This window comes from Macrosteles quadrilineatus, unplaced genomic scaffold (genome assembly GCF_028750875.1).
Source record: "Macrosteles quadrilineatus isolate MER2022 unplaced genomic scaffold, UCM_ALF_1.0 Scaffold_7__1_contigs__length_78375512, whole genome shotgun sequence".
NCBI lineage: Eukaryota > Metazoa > Arthropoda > Insecta > Hemiptera > Cicadellidae > Macrosteles > Macrosteles quadrilineatus.
The window spans coordinates 70,704,139-70,721,694 of record NW_026542600.1 but is presented as its reverse complement, the minus strand read 5'-3'; the positions used below and the strand labels follow the sequence as shown (position 1 = coordinate 70,721,694).

At 37.4% G+C, this 17,556-nt stretch overlaps 1 protein-coding gene across 1 annotated transcript in view; it reads right to left on the bottom strand.

The window, feature by feature from the left end:
- Positions 1 to 3,551, bottom strand: part of LOC128997930 (probable nuclear hormone receptor HR3) — a 118,167-nt gene extending 114,616 nt beyond the window's left edge. Inside the window, exon 1 of the mRNA XM_054423771.1 lies at positions 3,459 to 3,551. Coding sequence (XP_054279746.1) covers positions 3,459 to 3,477 — 19 coding nt within the window. The 5' untranslated portion in view covers positions 3,478 to 3,551. The remainder of the gene's footprint in view (positions 1 to 3,458) is intronic.
- Between the last annotated feature and the right edge of the window lie 14,005 nt (positions 3,552 to 17,556).

Below are 17,556 nucleotides of genomic sequence, written 5' to 3'. Positions count from 1 at the left end.
ACAACAAATATATGGCTAGACTAGGGGTTGCGATCAACTACTAAATAAATGGCTATAATAGTTTGATTTTGGAAAGGATCGATTCTAAACCACCATATATTATTTTTATATTTTTTTTATAATGCAAGTCGCCAACATTCTCATGATGGATATTATAAATTTACCGTATTTGTTTGAACATATTAGTGAATAGAGTTGTTTTAGCAATTGTCTCTTTAAATTGAACTGCATTTATTCTACGATGTCAATATCTACGACACGTCTATTAGAAAAATACAGGGTGAGGCAGTGAGAGCACCCCAATTTTCTTTCGTTGTCACACTATAAGTAAAGCAACAATGAATGAACAGCTGTGCTTATAACATAAATTCAACTTTGCCATTTTAGTAAATATTGTGCCTGAGGCTATTAACACTGAGATTTTGATGTGGAAACCTATTTTTAAAATAGTGATTCTTGGGCTAACCCCAACCCAGAGATTGTTTGGACCACATTCCATCCTTGGTCAACATGGCGCTGTTCCAGATTGGAAAACAATGGCAAACTGGGTAAAATTATTTAAGATAAACACTTAAACCTAAAAAATAATCATTGGGTACTGCAAAACTCTTTGTACACCAGAAAATGTTGAAAGAGTGCGAGTCACAGTAACTCAAAGTCCAAAGAGATTTGTCAGGAAGCTTTGTCGTTGAAAGCTTTACGTTGGCTCCTTTTGGGGGGGGGGGGTTATTCTAATAAGCTACTTGAAGTTCGAAGTTTTTCAAAGTCACCCCACAGATTTGCTTGAACCGAAGCTAAGAATTGTTCAAAAACTAATGTGATTCCTGAAGAAATGCTGGAGGAGTATTTGATGGAGTTTTCAAGTGACTAAAAACGAATGTCAAGGACGTCAATTGCAGGATTTTGTTTTCATAAAATGGAAAAATGACTTTGTTAAGTTAAAATGGCAAAAGATAAGCTGTGTTTTGATGTGCTATTTATATCCATAGGGGGAATATTATTGAGTTTGTACTACTTATAAATTGGGGTGCTTTCATTGCCCCACCCTGTACTATGACACGGACTACATTGTAAACTTACATTATTATGTTTATTATACGAATGTTCATATTCCTGCTATTTAATGAAAGCAATAAGTTCTAAGTGACTTTTTGAAATAATTTTTTTTATTACATTCTAAGCATAATACCATTTAATGACAGTACAAATAAAACTGTTGAAAAGTGTAGTACCGAATTATATTTACTCATAGTGATTTTGACGATGGTGTAGTATTGAATTATTGAATCAGACTATATACTACAAAGCTAAAACGTAGTTAATGATCATTTTAGTAAAGGTTCATAGCTGAAGCCTGTAATGAATTAAGAAAGAGAGTAAAGGTTTGTTACTAAGATTTAAGTATAATAATACAGTGCAGATACACATTGTACATCATATGCCTTCCCAGCTGCCCAAATAGTTTAATTTTTAAATCCGCCAGTATATATTTTCGTTAATTTATCTCAAAATATAATCTAGAATGAACAAAAAGATTCCCTCTTCACAAAACGAAGCTCAAGGTGACATGCCATTGAAGACTACCACTCACTATGAAGACTAGGCAAGCCACCAGCAATAATTATACTTGAATGTAACCAAATAAAAATATTTGCAAGGAGAACTCTAATTGTAAACACCACCAGTGTTTAGTTTGTCAGAACGTCCCCGGATTCATTTTACGAATCAAGCAGAACCGGTGACTAGTTTTACCTTAAATATCAATGGAAAAAGCTTTGATGTATGTTATGTTTTTATTACAGCTGGTCCTAGTTTTCATATTTTTATTCGACATCTATATTAATTTCGGTGTTACTTAATGGAATCAAATGAAAATTGTTGAGTTATGTTTTTGTTAATAGGTTTGTGTAAATGCCATACCGTATCAGCAAAGACGTTTGAATAGATCGCTTTCCTCCTGAACACTGTTCCTAATTTTTAATAGTTTTGTGCTCGCATCTCATAATGAAGAAACACATTCACACGATCAATGCCTGGCGGAACTGAAGTACTATTGTACGTAGGGAATCTTCAAATGTAAAGCAACAGATCCGATGTTATTTAAATGAATCCACCAGTCTTAGTGATACCAAACCTTAAGCTAGAGGCATAATATTTTACCTGTTGTATGAAGTTTTGATCATAAAAACAGCAGCATATACAAATACATTTTTTAATCTTCTATGAAATTTACGTACAAAGCGAATAAAATTTAGAATATGATCGGTACGGAAGTATACAGCAAATAAAACAATGCAAAATAATTGTTCGTTGAACTAAATCCAGGATACACCGTAACCGGTTGACAAAGTTCCAAAATTTGTAGGAATTTTTGGTCAAATTAGCTTACTTAAGGTGGTACATACTTACATACTTAAGGCTCGAAGACGTACAATAACTGAATAAATCCAGGCGAGCAATCATCAAATGACATACAAGTTTGTTAGCACTTAAACCTATATGGATTTTGGCACGAATGTACATCGAAAGAGGACTATTATTGTGCAATACTACGTCCCTTGCGAGGTTGCTGATATCGTCGAATTCTGTACCGTTATATGCCAAGATGGCTAGGATGACACACACAGTTTTATGGGAGTTCCAATGTTAAAATCTTTTACGTAGAATGTCCTCTGGTAGCTCTCAAAATTTGCTAAAGGGTCAAGTCAAATGCAAGGACTTCGTGGTTTAAAATGATCAAATACTAATTTGAGAGAAATACAATAATTCTAGTATGAAATAAAATGCTACGTTTTCAAACATGCCAAGTGGTCTAGAAACACGTAATACTGTAGTATTGAATTTAAATTACATATCATAAGTACCTGGTATCTTAAACAATCCTACAGTGGAATAAAAACAAAATTTGTGTAGTAATGCATTGCATTGGATAGAGAAGAAAAACATACACAATAAAAACACCGTATTATATATTTATTTATATTACGAACTTAAGTTGTTATTGCATCATTGCGATGCATTGTAACACGACAATGAGCTAAAATGTACGAACAAATTGTTCTAAAAGTACTGTAAAAACAAATAGGTATAGGTTTATAAAACCTTTTTCAGCAAAGCCCACACGGTTTATTTGATCAAAGTTGCAAGATAATCAGAATGAAAGTCTTAGCATGAATACAAAGACATGGTAACGTTAACTGTACGCTTATATGGTGATAAAAAGCGTAATTGGTTTTCGATATTTTATAAAATGGAAAAAATATGTTACCCCTGTTTTTTGTCGTTTATTTGATCAGAGTTGCAAGATAGAATAAATTTGCTTTGGATGAAGGGTACAAACACTTGGTATGATCAATTTAACTACGATATTCAGCGATATTAAACAAATAAACAGAACAGAGCCAAGTATACGTGTTATTCTGTCTGTTTTTGACATTGTAACAAACTGATCGACTTACCTCTGATAGTACTGGGCATATCCTCCAATGGTCAGTAGGGCATAATCCTTAGACACAGACAGACACTAGTCTCACCACACTAAGTACGAGTGCCGAGGTGGCCCTAGGACACTTACTAGGAGCGCGTGTCAGTAAGGCGGAGGGCCCACGAAAGTTCCGTCAAATTCGTACTCGGTCTCTTGAAGAGTCATGCCGCCGGGGTGAACATAACTGATGGACACGGACACTGAGGTACAAGGTACGAACCACGCTCGATGCCGGCACTCAATGAGCTACCCAGCGGTCCGACATGGCATAGCGGGCAGGTCATCGAACCCGTGCAACGGTTTGTTTATACTCGCCCCCCTCTCGGATTTGGGAATCTCTTCGTCTTCGGGCCTCCGGAGTCCTTAGGGGAAGACGTCACCGCGACACGTATACAGTTGCCGAAATTCGGTTTGAATGCGTTGGGTAAAGAAGATCCAGAGCAGTTAAGGATGTCTGCGTAGCCTACTTGTCATTTTGGGTTTCTTTCTAATTGTATTTTATAAGCGGGTTAAGCCGCCAGAAAAATAGAAACGAGTTTCTAGAGTTTCTTCGGGGTTGAGTTGGAGCTGAGGCTTTATGAGTTTTGTTAGTCTTTGTAATACAAAATGTACGAACGTGTAACGTTCGAAGTACGTTATTTTTATGAGTAATTTTTACTTTATCCAACTAAAGACATTGGCCTACATTAAATAATTTGTTTTAGTAAAATAATTATATAACAGACGACCCTTGGAAAGACGCCCAACCAGAAGAGTAGTCCTCAGAAGAATATTTTCTAATAGATTGTTATAATTTTGCTGACTAATGTATTTACAGTAGTTTGTAAATATGCAAACTTGAACCGCTTTTGACAGAGCTTTGGCTGTCACGGCTTGCCGTCTGTGGAACAGCATAATCCTACAAATGAAATCCCCTGAAAAACATACTCGGTTTTGGTTGCTTTGAAAAATCTTCACTTTGATCTGATGGTCACGCTTGGCTGGTCTTAAGCCTTCTGTGTTTTACGAGATTACTAATTCGTGTGTGTTTATTATTTGATTGGTTTTCTTGTAAATAAAGAAAAGTTTATGAACAGTTAAAGTTATTTATGTACATATTATGTTAAGTTATATCACCCTCGTTTATTGTTTCGTTTATACCGGTATTTTCCAGATTAAATGTAAAAAAAGACAATGTGGCCATAATTTTCCCCGATGGATAAATGCATTTTAATTTAACTTCAGAATAGGGAGAATATAAACCAAAACGTAAAGAACAGTAAGGATAACTCTGGCAAAACAGTTATTACAATAACTAGAAAATCAACTTTACTACTGTACAGAACGAACAATTGTTTTGTATACACCTACACATTTTGTTGGGATTGCCTATATCTTTTTTATATAAGGACTCCTCTTCTTCAGGAGTTCCTGTAACATACATGCCAAGGAGACTGCCGTCGCTCTAACGAGTACGTTTCGGGTTGATGGATTTTAATAGTCGCTCTAGCGGTAGACCGGTTACCGGCTAATAGTTCCGGAATAGACGAGTATTCATTCAAAAGCACAGCTGCCCTAGTGGAACGAATCGATATAGACCTATAAAACCTTTTATTTATATCGATATGTTATTAATAGACATCTATAAGTATAATCAATACTCCCCATGGGTGATGGAGATTTTATAGCCCCGTTTTTGACGTACATTACTCTATGGCCAACAATAGTAATGTTTCTACCCTGTCCAAATGGGTGCACCGGAGCTGCTTACCAAAATACATGTAGAGGTAGACAGAGGAGTTGTTGCACACTAAAATACAGCTAGGCACTGAAGCTGCTCACAAAAATACAGGTAGAGATGGACACAGGAGTTGATCACTAAAATACAGGTAGACACAGGAGCTGCTCCCAAAATACAGGTAGACACAGGAGCTGCTCCCAAAATACAGGTAGACACAGGAGCTGCTCACTAAAATACAGGTAGATACCGGAGTTGCTCACAAAATACAGGTAGATACAGGAGTTGCTCACTAAAATACTGGTAGTTACCGGAGTTGCTCACAAAATACAGGTAGACACAGGAGCTGCTCACAAAATACAGGTAGATACCGGAGTTGCTCACAAAATACAGGTAGACACAGGAGTTGCTCACTAAAATACAGCTAGGCACCGGAGTTGCTCACAAAATACAGGTAGATACCGGAGCTGGTCATTGAAATACAGGTAGATACTGGAGTTGCTCACAAAATACAGGTAGACACCGGTGTTAGGCATAAAAATACTGGTAAACCCTGGGTTTTGGCACTCAAATATAGGTAGATACCGGAGTTTTGCATCTTTACTCTCCCGAAAATTATGAGTGATAACACAAAAGTAAAAACAACAAACACCTAATTTATCAACAAATTTGGCAAATCTTATAACATCTCTCTTATATTCTCTTCTTACTTTTGGGGATCTCAACCAAATTCAGCCACCCATACTCGTACTTCTCCATAGATTTTAGATGTTTAATAGAAAACATTAGGATGCAGTGACGAGCATTTCTAACTGAATCAGATGTGGAATTTTTTACACAATCAGGCAAAAGGGCTATTGTCTTGTCAATATGTGTTTCTCTTAAATAATTGGAGAAACTTTTGATCTTGGCAATTGCTGGTTTGATGGCAACGAATTGTAGAACAACCTCTTTGGTATCCTCCCAAGAGAGGCCGAGGATTCAGGTACTTGCCTGGTCAGGTCGACACTGGTACACACTACTCTAAACACAACAGCCTCCACTACTACCTCCCTTGTGTTTGCCCGTTGGGGGCTGCAATGAGTTTTTATAAACTCTTTGATGGAGTTGCAGTGGTGACTATTTTACGCTGACCCTCACATAGTTTCCATCAATTTTGTTACTTAAACATTATGAACAAACAATGGTCAACATTAGTTGAAGAAAGAGGATGAATCCACTATATGCAATACCAAACTCTATCCCAAACCCAACAACACCAACAACATCAACATGTCAGCATAAAGGTAGAACCTTCTATGTATATCACGAGCAAGACCAAACATTGTCTAAGAGGTCTCACATTAGATCTAAATTACACAGTATGCCTTCACGGGATGGAACCCCATCTTACCAAACCTTGTGGCTTTGGTTGTCATTGGTATACTAGCTATAACCATGGTGGAAGGAAAATACATAGGTGTGCTATTCCCGTCATATTCTGACGTCACTCGGATTGCAAACAAAAGATCACCTGATTGTAACTGTCAAATTATTATGTTTTTATTTTGATTTGATTGTTATTGTTTGTATAATGTTTTCAAAATTGTTGAAAGTGTTCATTATAAAAACAATAACAAGCAAATCAAAACAAATACAAATCTGAAAAAAACAAATCCGAGTGACGTCAGAATATGACGGGAATAGCACACCTATGTATTTTCCTTCCACCATGAGCTATAACCTTAAAAATGAGCGTTTAGCAGAAAACCCTTTGGTGATTTTTCTTATGGGAGAAAATTTAAAATGATAATAGAAAAATTAAAATCAGAATCACTTATTTTCAAAATAACTGTGGATCTCTGTATGTGTTTATTGGTATCTTCTTCAGCCATCCACCAGAGATAATTTGATTCTAAAAAACCTCTGGAGCCATGTATGTGTGTTAATTTGTATTAAAATCAAGTATAAAATGTTCCTCCATAAAGCCAATTCCAAGGTGCTAAGACAACGTTGAACTCCAACTTTGATCTAACCAAGAGAAGAACGGTAGAGAGAAAACATTCAAGGGTACTTGAGTGCGTCCACCACTAGTGGCTGGTGTCCGGAGCAAAGTCCAACAACACCCCCCTTGCCCACATGTACCACAACACTCACTTGGAGAAAGACCATGTGCCCGGTGTGATAGGAATTTCCACAAAGTTCATGCCAATCAGGGTCTTCCTTGCTTGTCACAAGTATATTTCAGGCACAACATACTAGAGCTGAAAGCGTATGATCGTCCCATAAGCAAGTTCCCTCTGTACCTTACTTATATGTGATATAACTATGAACACAGGAAAATCCAAAAGAATAAGATCCATTAAAGGAGAATCGTGTAGGCCTACTTATTTGATTCATATCATAGTTGTGGCGAGATCATAACCTTAAGTGGGTCAAGAGCCTAACAATTCAAGATTTTAATTTTTAATCTCCAATAATTATATCTACCAAAGTTATAGGACTGTTTCTACTGTGTGACAGTTTCATATCACACATGATGACAGGCCAGGTGCCAGCAGTAAGCTGTTGATTCTTTACATACTTTCAGGAATAAAACTTGTGAAATTTTGTATCACATTGGTGTGGTAGAGCACCCAAACACAATTTTAAGGATAACAGGTTCATATAATTCAATTGCTGTTCTATATTGATGACTCATTTAAATACTAATTTGAGGGATAATGTAAAATACTCCTTCTCTGCACCAGAAATTGACAAAAGTATAACAATTAATTAATTGGAACGAAAATTTTGTAAAAGTATATTGGTCTTTGGTCGTAGCTCCTATAAAACTTCAATTAAGTATGGCAGCTTACCCTTGGTAGTTTTAGCTGATAAAATATTACGAATTGTAAAATATATTTAAATTGTTACATGATAGCTCTAAATTCTGAGCTATAGAAATAAAAAAGATTCTTGTTTATCAAAGGATTTGTTTGGCTCCATGGCCCCTAGTTTGTTGTTTCCTAATAACTGAGAAGACTGAAAATAATAAATAATAAATTCACTAAAAAAGTAGCCAGCAGGCGAAAATTAAAAGTGGGTTGGTTGGACTTATATTTCGTTAAGTTTGTGAAACAATTTTAACTATAGACCACAGAACTTTATGAAAAAAAATTAAGTTCCGGGGCGGGGGGGGGGGGGGGATATCTCACAAATTTATTAGCCAATTTTAAAATGTTTTTCACTAAACAATTTATTTTTTCGTGCTCTTTCATTTGATATGTCACAAGGGATATCTCGCAATTTCAAAATTTTAAGTTAAGGGTAGGGAGAGAAAGGGGGTGAAATATCTCACAAATTTATGAGCCGATTCTAAATTTTTTTCACCAAACATTTTCTTTTTTCATGCTCTTTCATTTCATATGTCATAAGGGGTACCTTGCTATTTACAAAATTAAGTTGGGGGCAGGGGGGAAAGGGGGGAATGTGAATGTAACGTTGAATTAAAAACAATTGGGCCCCCTACGTCAATGGATGATTCCCACAAACTGCATTATTTCTATCTATTGCGGTTTTTACATAAATAAAGATGCAAGTTAAAAAAAAAAACACCCTGTATATTATTTTATTATAGATATTTTACATACAGTAACCTGACGTAAACATAAGTTAAAAATTGTCTTTAATAGCTGATTCATGGAGATGATAAATCTATGTGGTACGTTTAATTTAATTGTTCATAGCTTCAAAAATAGTTAATATTCTTGTAATTGATTTTCTTCACTTGGTCCAAATGTTTCATCATACATAAAAACATATTACAGTAGAACCTCTTTAATCCGAACGTCCACTAATCCGAACGCCTCATTGCTGTACTCTATACACAGAACAGTAGTTCTTCATTGGATACTGTATTTTTTGGTATACACAGTGTAATTTGTTTTATTGTAATGTACCGTACTGTTTATTCCCTAAGTTTACAACTGTATTAAATAAACACTGTATTTCACCTTATAAAGTATATTTTACTTTTCCCTAGCAATTGCTATGTAAAAACAACAATATGTTCTGTAATCCGAACTATTCAATAGTCCGAACTACCCCCGGACCCAATTAGTTCGGATTAAAGAGGTTCTACTGTATTACAATTTTACATTGGAGTACTTTTAAATTTAAACAATTTTTATTTTTAAACTCTTAGTTCTTTTTCATACCTATAAGGTTTCATGCACCTGTTTAATAATTTGTTAATTATCTTTTTTTTGTTTTAAAGAGCACAATATTGGAGCAGTATAAAAATGTGTACTTTAATCTCTTCTGAACATTATACGACATTATAGCACATTATACATTATAGCTCATTATAGCTTTTCATCAGCTAGTAGCACGCTTGGCAACTCTAGTAGAAGTGAAGCGATGAAAGAATTTCCACTGCTCTAGCAAATAATTAATTGCATTTTATCTTACGGACCCTCCTATTACAGTAGTATCTCTTGCAGAAGCCCTTGTGCAGAAAATTTTGTGTTGAATTAACTGAGGGAATTTGGAGAGGCGGGGAATTTTTGTTTTGGTTTTGCAAGGTGTGCAAAACTACAGCAGCATACAGGGCAAAAACAGTCCGAAAGCGTTTCTCTTTGTGTATTTCCAGAACCTCTTGTGTATTTTTGGATCCTCCGGTGTGATCACGTCCCAGTTCGAATCCGATCAAACTCCCGCATGAGTTGATAGTGCTTCGGTCGCTCAGGGGAAGCAGGAGGAAAACTTCTGCATGCAGCACTTTGCTTCTGCGAGAGTTGCTACAACCTTTAATCTCACCCAGGACACCTTCTCGCACACCTCCTCAGCCTTGGCATCCTTTAAGGCGCTTTAAGCCAACACAACACGTTCCACCAAGACTTTGTAGGAGTCATGAAGGTAGGGGGAGGCAGGATAATGAGGGCTAAGATGTCAGGCAAAAATCTGAAAGGGTTATGAAGTAGTCTCTTGGTGGGGACCAAGACTAGCAATGTGGTCTTTACCGAAATGATAGCTGTGGAGATGAATTTATGGATTTATTTGATTTGGTCTGGGGTCTGGGGGGCTGGAAGGTATGTCAATGCTGTTAAGGTAACTGTTAGTGTGTGTGTGATTACTATTCATACCAATATGAATTTACAGATGTCAATAAAGATCTTTTGATTTTATGTATTTTTTATTTGTGTGGTATTTTCAGTCCGCATTTCGCTAATCAGTTATCTTCATAACGTCCTAGCTGTCGGTTTTGTTGGAAATGGAGATGATTTTGAAATCCAAAATGAGTGCTACGCGGTCGGATCCTATGTTATAAGCTGGTAAATATGTTGGTGAATTTTATAGACAGGCATGCTAGGTAAAGGAGTTTGTCTGGAGAAATTGGTAGTTGGCCTATACATGAGACGGGTATCTGGTGGGTGGGGTCATGGGGTCGACCATTTGTACTGAAATAGTAGCTTACCCAAGGCAGGTAGCAGCAACCTGACCCATTAGGTCTACAATCTCAGGGGATTGGCATATAGGGGGTAAGAAGCGTGATTGGTGGTTGGTAGGGGAGATGGTTATCGGCCATGAGAGGGGTCAGCAGGGAGGGACGGACATCTAGGTCAGATCTATGGGTGATGGCAAGGCCACTGGAAATTGGGAGGTGATACCGACAAAGCAGGGTGAATAGAGGCAGGGGTTGTGTGGAAGAGTTTGGTCTTGTTAAAGGCAACGATGTCAATCTCATGGACTTTAATGACAGTTAAAGTTGCTGACCTGATAGACGGATTGAGGACTTATCTAATTGGTTCACTACCATTAGGACGTCTTTTAGATTTGTTGGACGACATTGAGCTCAGAGCCTACAGCCTGCAAGAGGGCGTGTGTGTCAATCAGATGTTTGGTAATACCGTTGACCGCATCACTGGGCACTGGGAGCCGCTGGCGGTTCTGGGATAGGGGGGGCATGAAGATCAGCGACAGGAGGGTGTCAAAGGTCCATTTGAACCACTCGCTGAACACGGTGAGGAGTGTGCCCATGAAGGCGGTAAGGGTGTCATGGGTGACAGGCTGCAGTATGGGGAGGGTTGTTTTTGGTTGAGAAATTGTCGCTGAGCTGGCTGAGGCGGAGTGACCACAAATGATTAGCATGGATATTGGAAGTTGAGGTTGAGTATATGTTTTGTGTTTTTAAGCTGTATTTTGTATAGGTTATGGTTGAGGAAGAGGGACTTCAAGCCTAAGGGGGGTGTAGGTCATTGAAACGCAGGTTCCAGGAATTGGGGACAGAGGCAGAGGGAGGAATGATCTTGAAAAGTAACGGCCAGCGGATGTTACAACCAGCGGAAAAGTAACGGTCTACGGGGACCTTAGGGTAGCGTGGGCACTAGCGCTGACTGGTGTAGTTGTGGGTGACGCAGTATGGCCTTTTGGCCTCGAGAGGTCATGACCGGCATGGTTGCTTGACCCCTGCACAGGATAGGTACTCCACTGACAAGGCACATCGCCTTGTGCTGGGTATATTATGTTTCCTCTTTTGTGTACAAGTACTAATGACCACATGGCTAATATAGGACGTTACAAAGTGCCTCCACCTTGAGAGTTTTCCATACACAGAAAAACCACTGGCAATAAATGCTTCGCAACAGAGCTGACAAGACATCCAGTCTCACTAGTCCCGCAATGATGCCAATCTGCCCGACAATCACGATCTCCTCTGCCCGGGTGAACTTGCGTCCACAGCCTCAGGTGTCTTCGAAAAACCCACCATCGGTAATCTCGGTGGACACCTCACACGACTACGTGCACGAGGGGGTTGGGGTCGGGAACTGAAGGCTTTTGTAAGGGGGGTTGTGAGCGATTGGATGGTTTCAGAAGGGTGTCAAGATACTTTCCCAAAGACCGTGGAATGTATGGTTGTGGTGAACAAGGTGGTGGGTAATACAAGGAAGGTACTGCTGTTTTTGTAGTTGTAGTGGTTTGTAGGAGAGGTGAAGATGGTTTGTCAGCACCAGCTACGTGGTTGAGGATAGTGATTCAATGGGACTTGGTCTTGCGGTCGTGGACGGGAGAAGTGGTCAGAGTGGAGTTCAGTTGGGGTTTCTGGAAGTTGTGGGAATGTTGGGGTGGGTTTGTTGGAGGTGTTCGGGAAGGTTCTGGTTTTGAAAACAGTGGAGGTGCAGTTGATGTGGGTGGAGGCAGTGTTTGGATTGTTGGAGACAGTAAACCTGGTGTTAGGTTTGTTGGAGGTAGAGGCAATATAGGGTTTGGCAGTGTGGTGGGTGATGACAAGAGTCTTCAGCCCGACTGATCACTTTCTTGCAAAAGATAAAAAATGGCAAGCAGCAATTAACTGAAAAAGAAGAACCTCCTTGGCTTGTTGATGACTGTGGCCTTTCGTCTGCTACATCAAAGCATAAACAGAACCTCAATTCTCAAAACTGACTAGAACAGAACCAACTTAAATTATAAAAGCTAAAAATTAAACATAACTATTATCAGTGGCATTTATTGTGATTTCTTATTGAAATTGATTTAAATATGATGTTGTCTAAGTCAAAATACAAAGTGTCCCGTAAGTAAACAGCCAAACTCCGGGAAATGGTTTTATGGGTCAAAATAAAGAGAAAATCAAGAATAACATTTTTTCCAAAATCGCTTTGTTAACCAGATATCCGCCATTTTGTATTTTTTACATAAACATTTTTATTTTTGAATTTTCTTAACCGATCTTTATAAAACTTGGTATGTAGGTTAAGTTAGAAAAGAACAATGTTAGAAAATAAATTCATCTTGATTCAACTTAAAATTTCAAAATGGCGGCCATTTTATTTTTTTTTACTTAAATTAATCAAAAACGGCTAATGTTATGAAAAAATGTCAAGAACACTTTTATTTCGCATTTTTAATTCCCTATCAAAAGATACCGAATTCAAGTTCAAAGAGATCGAATAAGAAATAGTTGAAATATTACGATTTTTAGTTGTAAAATGGGGTAGAATAAGGCAGATGCTAGTCAGGTTTGCCCCATTTTACAACTAAAAATCGTAATATTTCAGCTATTTATTATTCGATCTTTTTGAACTTGGTATCGTTTGATAGGGAATTACAAATGTTAAATAAAAGTGTTCTTGACATTTCTTCATATCATTAGCGGTTGTTGAGTAATTTAAGTTAAACCAATTTAAATGACCGCCATTTTGAAATTTTAAGTTGAATCAAGATTAATTTATCTTCTAAAACTGTTCTTTTCTGCCTTAACCTACATTCCAAGTTTTATAAAGATCGGTTAAAAAAATTCAAAAATAGAAATGTTTATGTAAAAAATACAAAATGGCGGATATCTGGTTAACGAAGCGATTTTGGAAAAAATCTTATTCTTGATTTTCTCTTTATTTTGACCCATAGAACCATTTCCCGGAGTTTGGCTGTTTACTTACGGGACACTCTGTATATTTGAATAATTCCTTAATCATAGTTGTAAGATGTACATGTATATTTTTAATTTTGTGTCAAATATTTAATGGTTTAAACGCATGGTTCAAAATTTAAAACCAAAACCATAGGGAAATTTAAACAAATTTTATAAATCAGTTACGAAAAACGCTTGATGCAAGACAAAGGTTATTAGCAAACTGGACTGGCTTCGGACCGGGGTAGCGGATTTCTACCCCCGGATATTTACCCCCATGAAAAAACGCCTACGTCATTTTGACGTCACGAGGGGTGGGGCCTATACACTGTCGAGAAACAGCCCGCGACTGGAAATTTACCCCCAATATATTATTAAATAATCAACATGTAATTGTTTGATTATAAAGTGATTTGCCATAGCACGGAAATCTACCCCCGGATATCTACCCCCAGACATTTACCCCCGGATATCTACCCCCGGACATCTACCCCCGGAAATCTACCCCCGGACATCTACCCCCAGATATCTACCCCCGGACATCTACCCCCGGACATCTACCCCCGGACATCTACCCCCGGAAATCAACGGCTCTTCGGTTAAGCATTGTCTTGTAATATCCAGTATTAAGCATGCGATATGTCATTGTCTTGTTTAACATTATCCATCTTCCTAATTCAATAAGCTGTAACAGTCCTTTTTTCACCCGACCTTTTTCGCCGATTTTTTACGATTGAGGTGTCATTTTAAAGCTTGAGATCTTGCGCAGAGCAAAATGGTAATTAAAAAGGATATTTCGATTAGGGCTTCAAAAGGTTGACCCCTAAGCCTTTGATTTATTCCTAGAAGGTGCTTCCAATGGTTGACCAACTTTCACACTATACAGTAACAGTTATAAAGGTGAAATGTGAGCAGATTACTAATCAGTTCCATTTTTAAATCAGGTTGAAAACCAGAATAGATCGTCTGCATCTGTAAACAAGAGATGGAACACTACCCCAAAACGACTTTTCGTTCTCAATTGGCCCTCTATCAATAACCTGTGTTGCCTGTACAGCGAGGCATTTTGAGAAGGAGAAAACCAGCCGGATGAATGCTGGTTTATCAATAACGAAGATAAACATGGTTTTAGTTACTAATAATCTTTGAGTCGACTCATTTAAACTCATTGTAAATATTCATTGTTATTCATTTTGAAATAACTCCTTTAATACTTTCCAATTGCTCGAATTCGAGCAACATGTACACTAAATACATATTATTGCACTTACGATTTATTTGATCCGTTTATTTACGTGAGTAACAACGTTTTTAATCTTACTTGGTTTTGGATTTTATTACAAAACATGATCGGAAATGGTTGCAGTATTTGTAAACTAAATGTAATAACAAATTTCCAGTGACAGCTAGAAAAAATCATCTTTATCCAGCTTTTCATCTTTCACAGCTGTTCGTTATTTCATTGATGTCGTATTCTCCAAACAAATTATTAGTATTTCATTAATTACTGGTAAACATTAGGAGTAGCCTAAACTTGACAAAAATGCAAAAAATTGGGGGTTTCAACCAAATTTATTTTAATTCAAAAGTAGTGAGGCCATATTTTAATGGCTTAAGTTACTCGTGTCAATCCACCGAATCCAAAAAGACTATTTAAATCGAATCACGATCAATGCTCTAGTTTTTGAGAAGAAGGCCACGTAAAATGCCTTCTGGGCCTTGACAGACAAGACAGAAATTGAGATAAAGACTTGTTTTGGCTTCTTTAATGTATGAAACGTAAAAATGACAAAAATAAATAATTTTAAGCAATGTTCATACTAAACTCTATTTTCATTAAAATAAATTCGTGAAACCAAAAGAACCATGAGGTAAAAATACCTTCCCTATCCCGAAATATCCAATTTTATTCTTTTACATTATTCTCCGTTATTTCACAACCAGCATTGACAACCAGGACAAATCATAAAATATGTTTATGTTTTATTGTTTACGATTAATTATATGTGTAAACAACTAGACTTTTTAGCTAATGTAAAACTCCGGATAGTGTCTACGACATAGGAGGTAATTACTACTTATTACTAGGAGGTAATTGATAGTGAAAAAATTATTAATTCATTAATCAACCTGTGGCAGGCTTTTTATCAACATTTAATTGCATTTTTACCACTAGTAATCAGAAAATAACCTCCTTCAGTGATATGTTTAAATTTCACGATCTGCGCTCGTGCATGTGCCATTAGCTATGAATGTATGTGAAAATTGGTTAACAATTTAAATCACTGTCTGAAAATAAATCAAATGCATATGGGTTACACTTTTGGAGCCCTTTATCAAAATATCCTTTTTAATTACCATTTGCGTTGCACTGAATCTTAAGCTTAAAAATTACACCTAAATCAGTAACAGCTTAATGAATTGGGAAGATAGATGACATTAAACAAGACAACGACATATCACATGCTTAATACTAGATATTAGAGAGTAATTATTAAACGAAGAGCCATTGATTATTTTTATAAACCAATTACTAAAATCAACTACAACAATGAATATTGACCGATACGTAGTGTTGCACGGGGGTAGATTTCTGGGGGTCGGAAATAAATAATTCCGGGGTCGGACATTTATGATTTGACCACTGGGGGTACATTTCTGGGGGTAGATTTCCGGGGGTAGATGTCTGGGGGTAAATGTCCGGGGGTAGATGTCCGGGGGTAGATGTCCGGGGGTAGATGTCTGGGGGTAGATTTCCGGGGGTAGATGTCTGGGGGTAAATGTCCGGGGGTAGATGTCCGGGGGTGGATGTCTGGGGGTAGATTTCCGGGGGTAAAGTTCCGGTGTCAGGTTTATTAGCATTTTGATTAATTACAACTGTTAAGTAAACCGTGAAATGCGAGTTGATTGAATATACAATAATTTATCCACCCTAAAAGTTCGCGGCCGGAAATCTACCCCCATACATGTGACGTCAAAGTGACGTAGGCGTTTTTTCATGGGGGTAAATATCCGGGGGTAGAAATCCGGCGACCCTTCGGACCCACATTTACCATGGTGGTAAGGCAGATCACGAATGTGCTTCAAGGGTGGTTAGTTCTCCCAGGCGCCACCACCGAACGAAGCGCTAGCAGTTTCGTTGGCTAAGGAGTTAATTGATAATACGTGTATTAACTTCTCAACAAAACAAGTACAGTTGCACATAAATTTGTAAATTGTACATGGAAAGCTTAAATAAATCTGTTAAAATCTATTTAAGTGGTTAATATTAAGTATCGTTAACAATTAAGAAGAATATAAATGATAATGTCAAATAGCTCTCGCTACGAACTATGCGTACCATTTCCCTTGGGTCGGCGAAGTTCTATTCCTACATTCGGCGTCTAACCAGCCGGTCACGTCCTCGATAGTACTTATACCTGCTAAATGTAGCGGGGATATGGTACACTGTCGTCACCGGGCGGTTAGACGTCCTCAAACAAAACAATCAATTTACTAATTTAGGAATAAGCATCAATGTTGAGTGATGGTGATTAGACGTCGGCTCGGCATATGACATCAAAACATTGATTGCAAAATTCGAAATATTAGCCCTAAAAGTGATCGATGCAATTTATTTTCAAATTAACAGATTTTTGGTACATTTTAGCGAATTTCTCATGTAGCGAATAAGCTATTAGTAGACCTGGTACAGATTTACTTTTTCGTTTGATGTCTACAGAGGCCATAAACACCATCCGTTCAAATTGATTATATATATATATGTTCCTATATACATATGTCTTTAGCACGATAACTCGTGCACGATTTTGATTAAATTTTGTATAAACGTGTAAGCCTACATATTTATTTACCTACATACATTTGATCGAGTTCGCGAGCCAGCGTGATCAGACTACGGGTCGGTGGTTTATGGGGTACAAATTGGTTTTCCCCAACTATGACCTTAAAAACATAAAATTTAGCAATTTATTTCCAAACCAT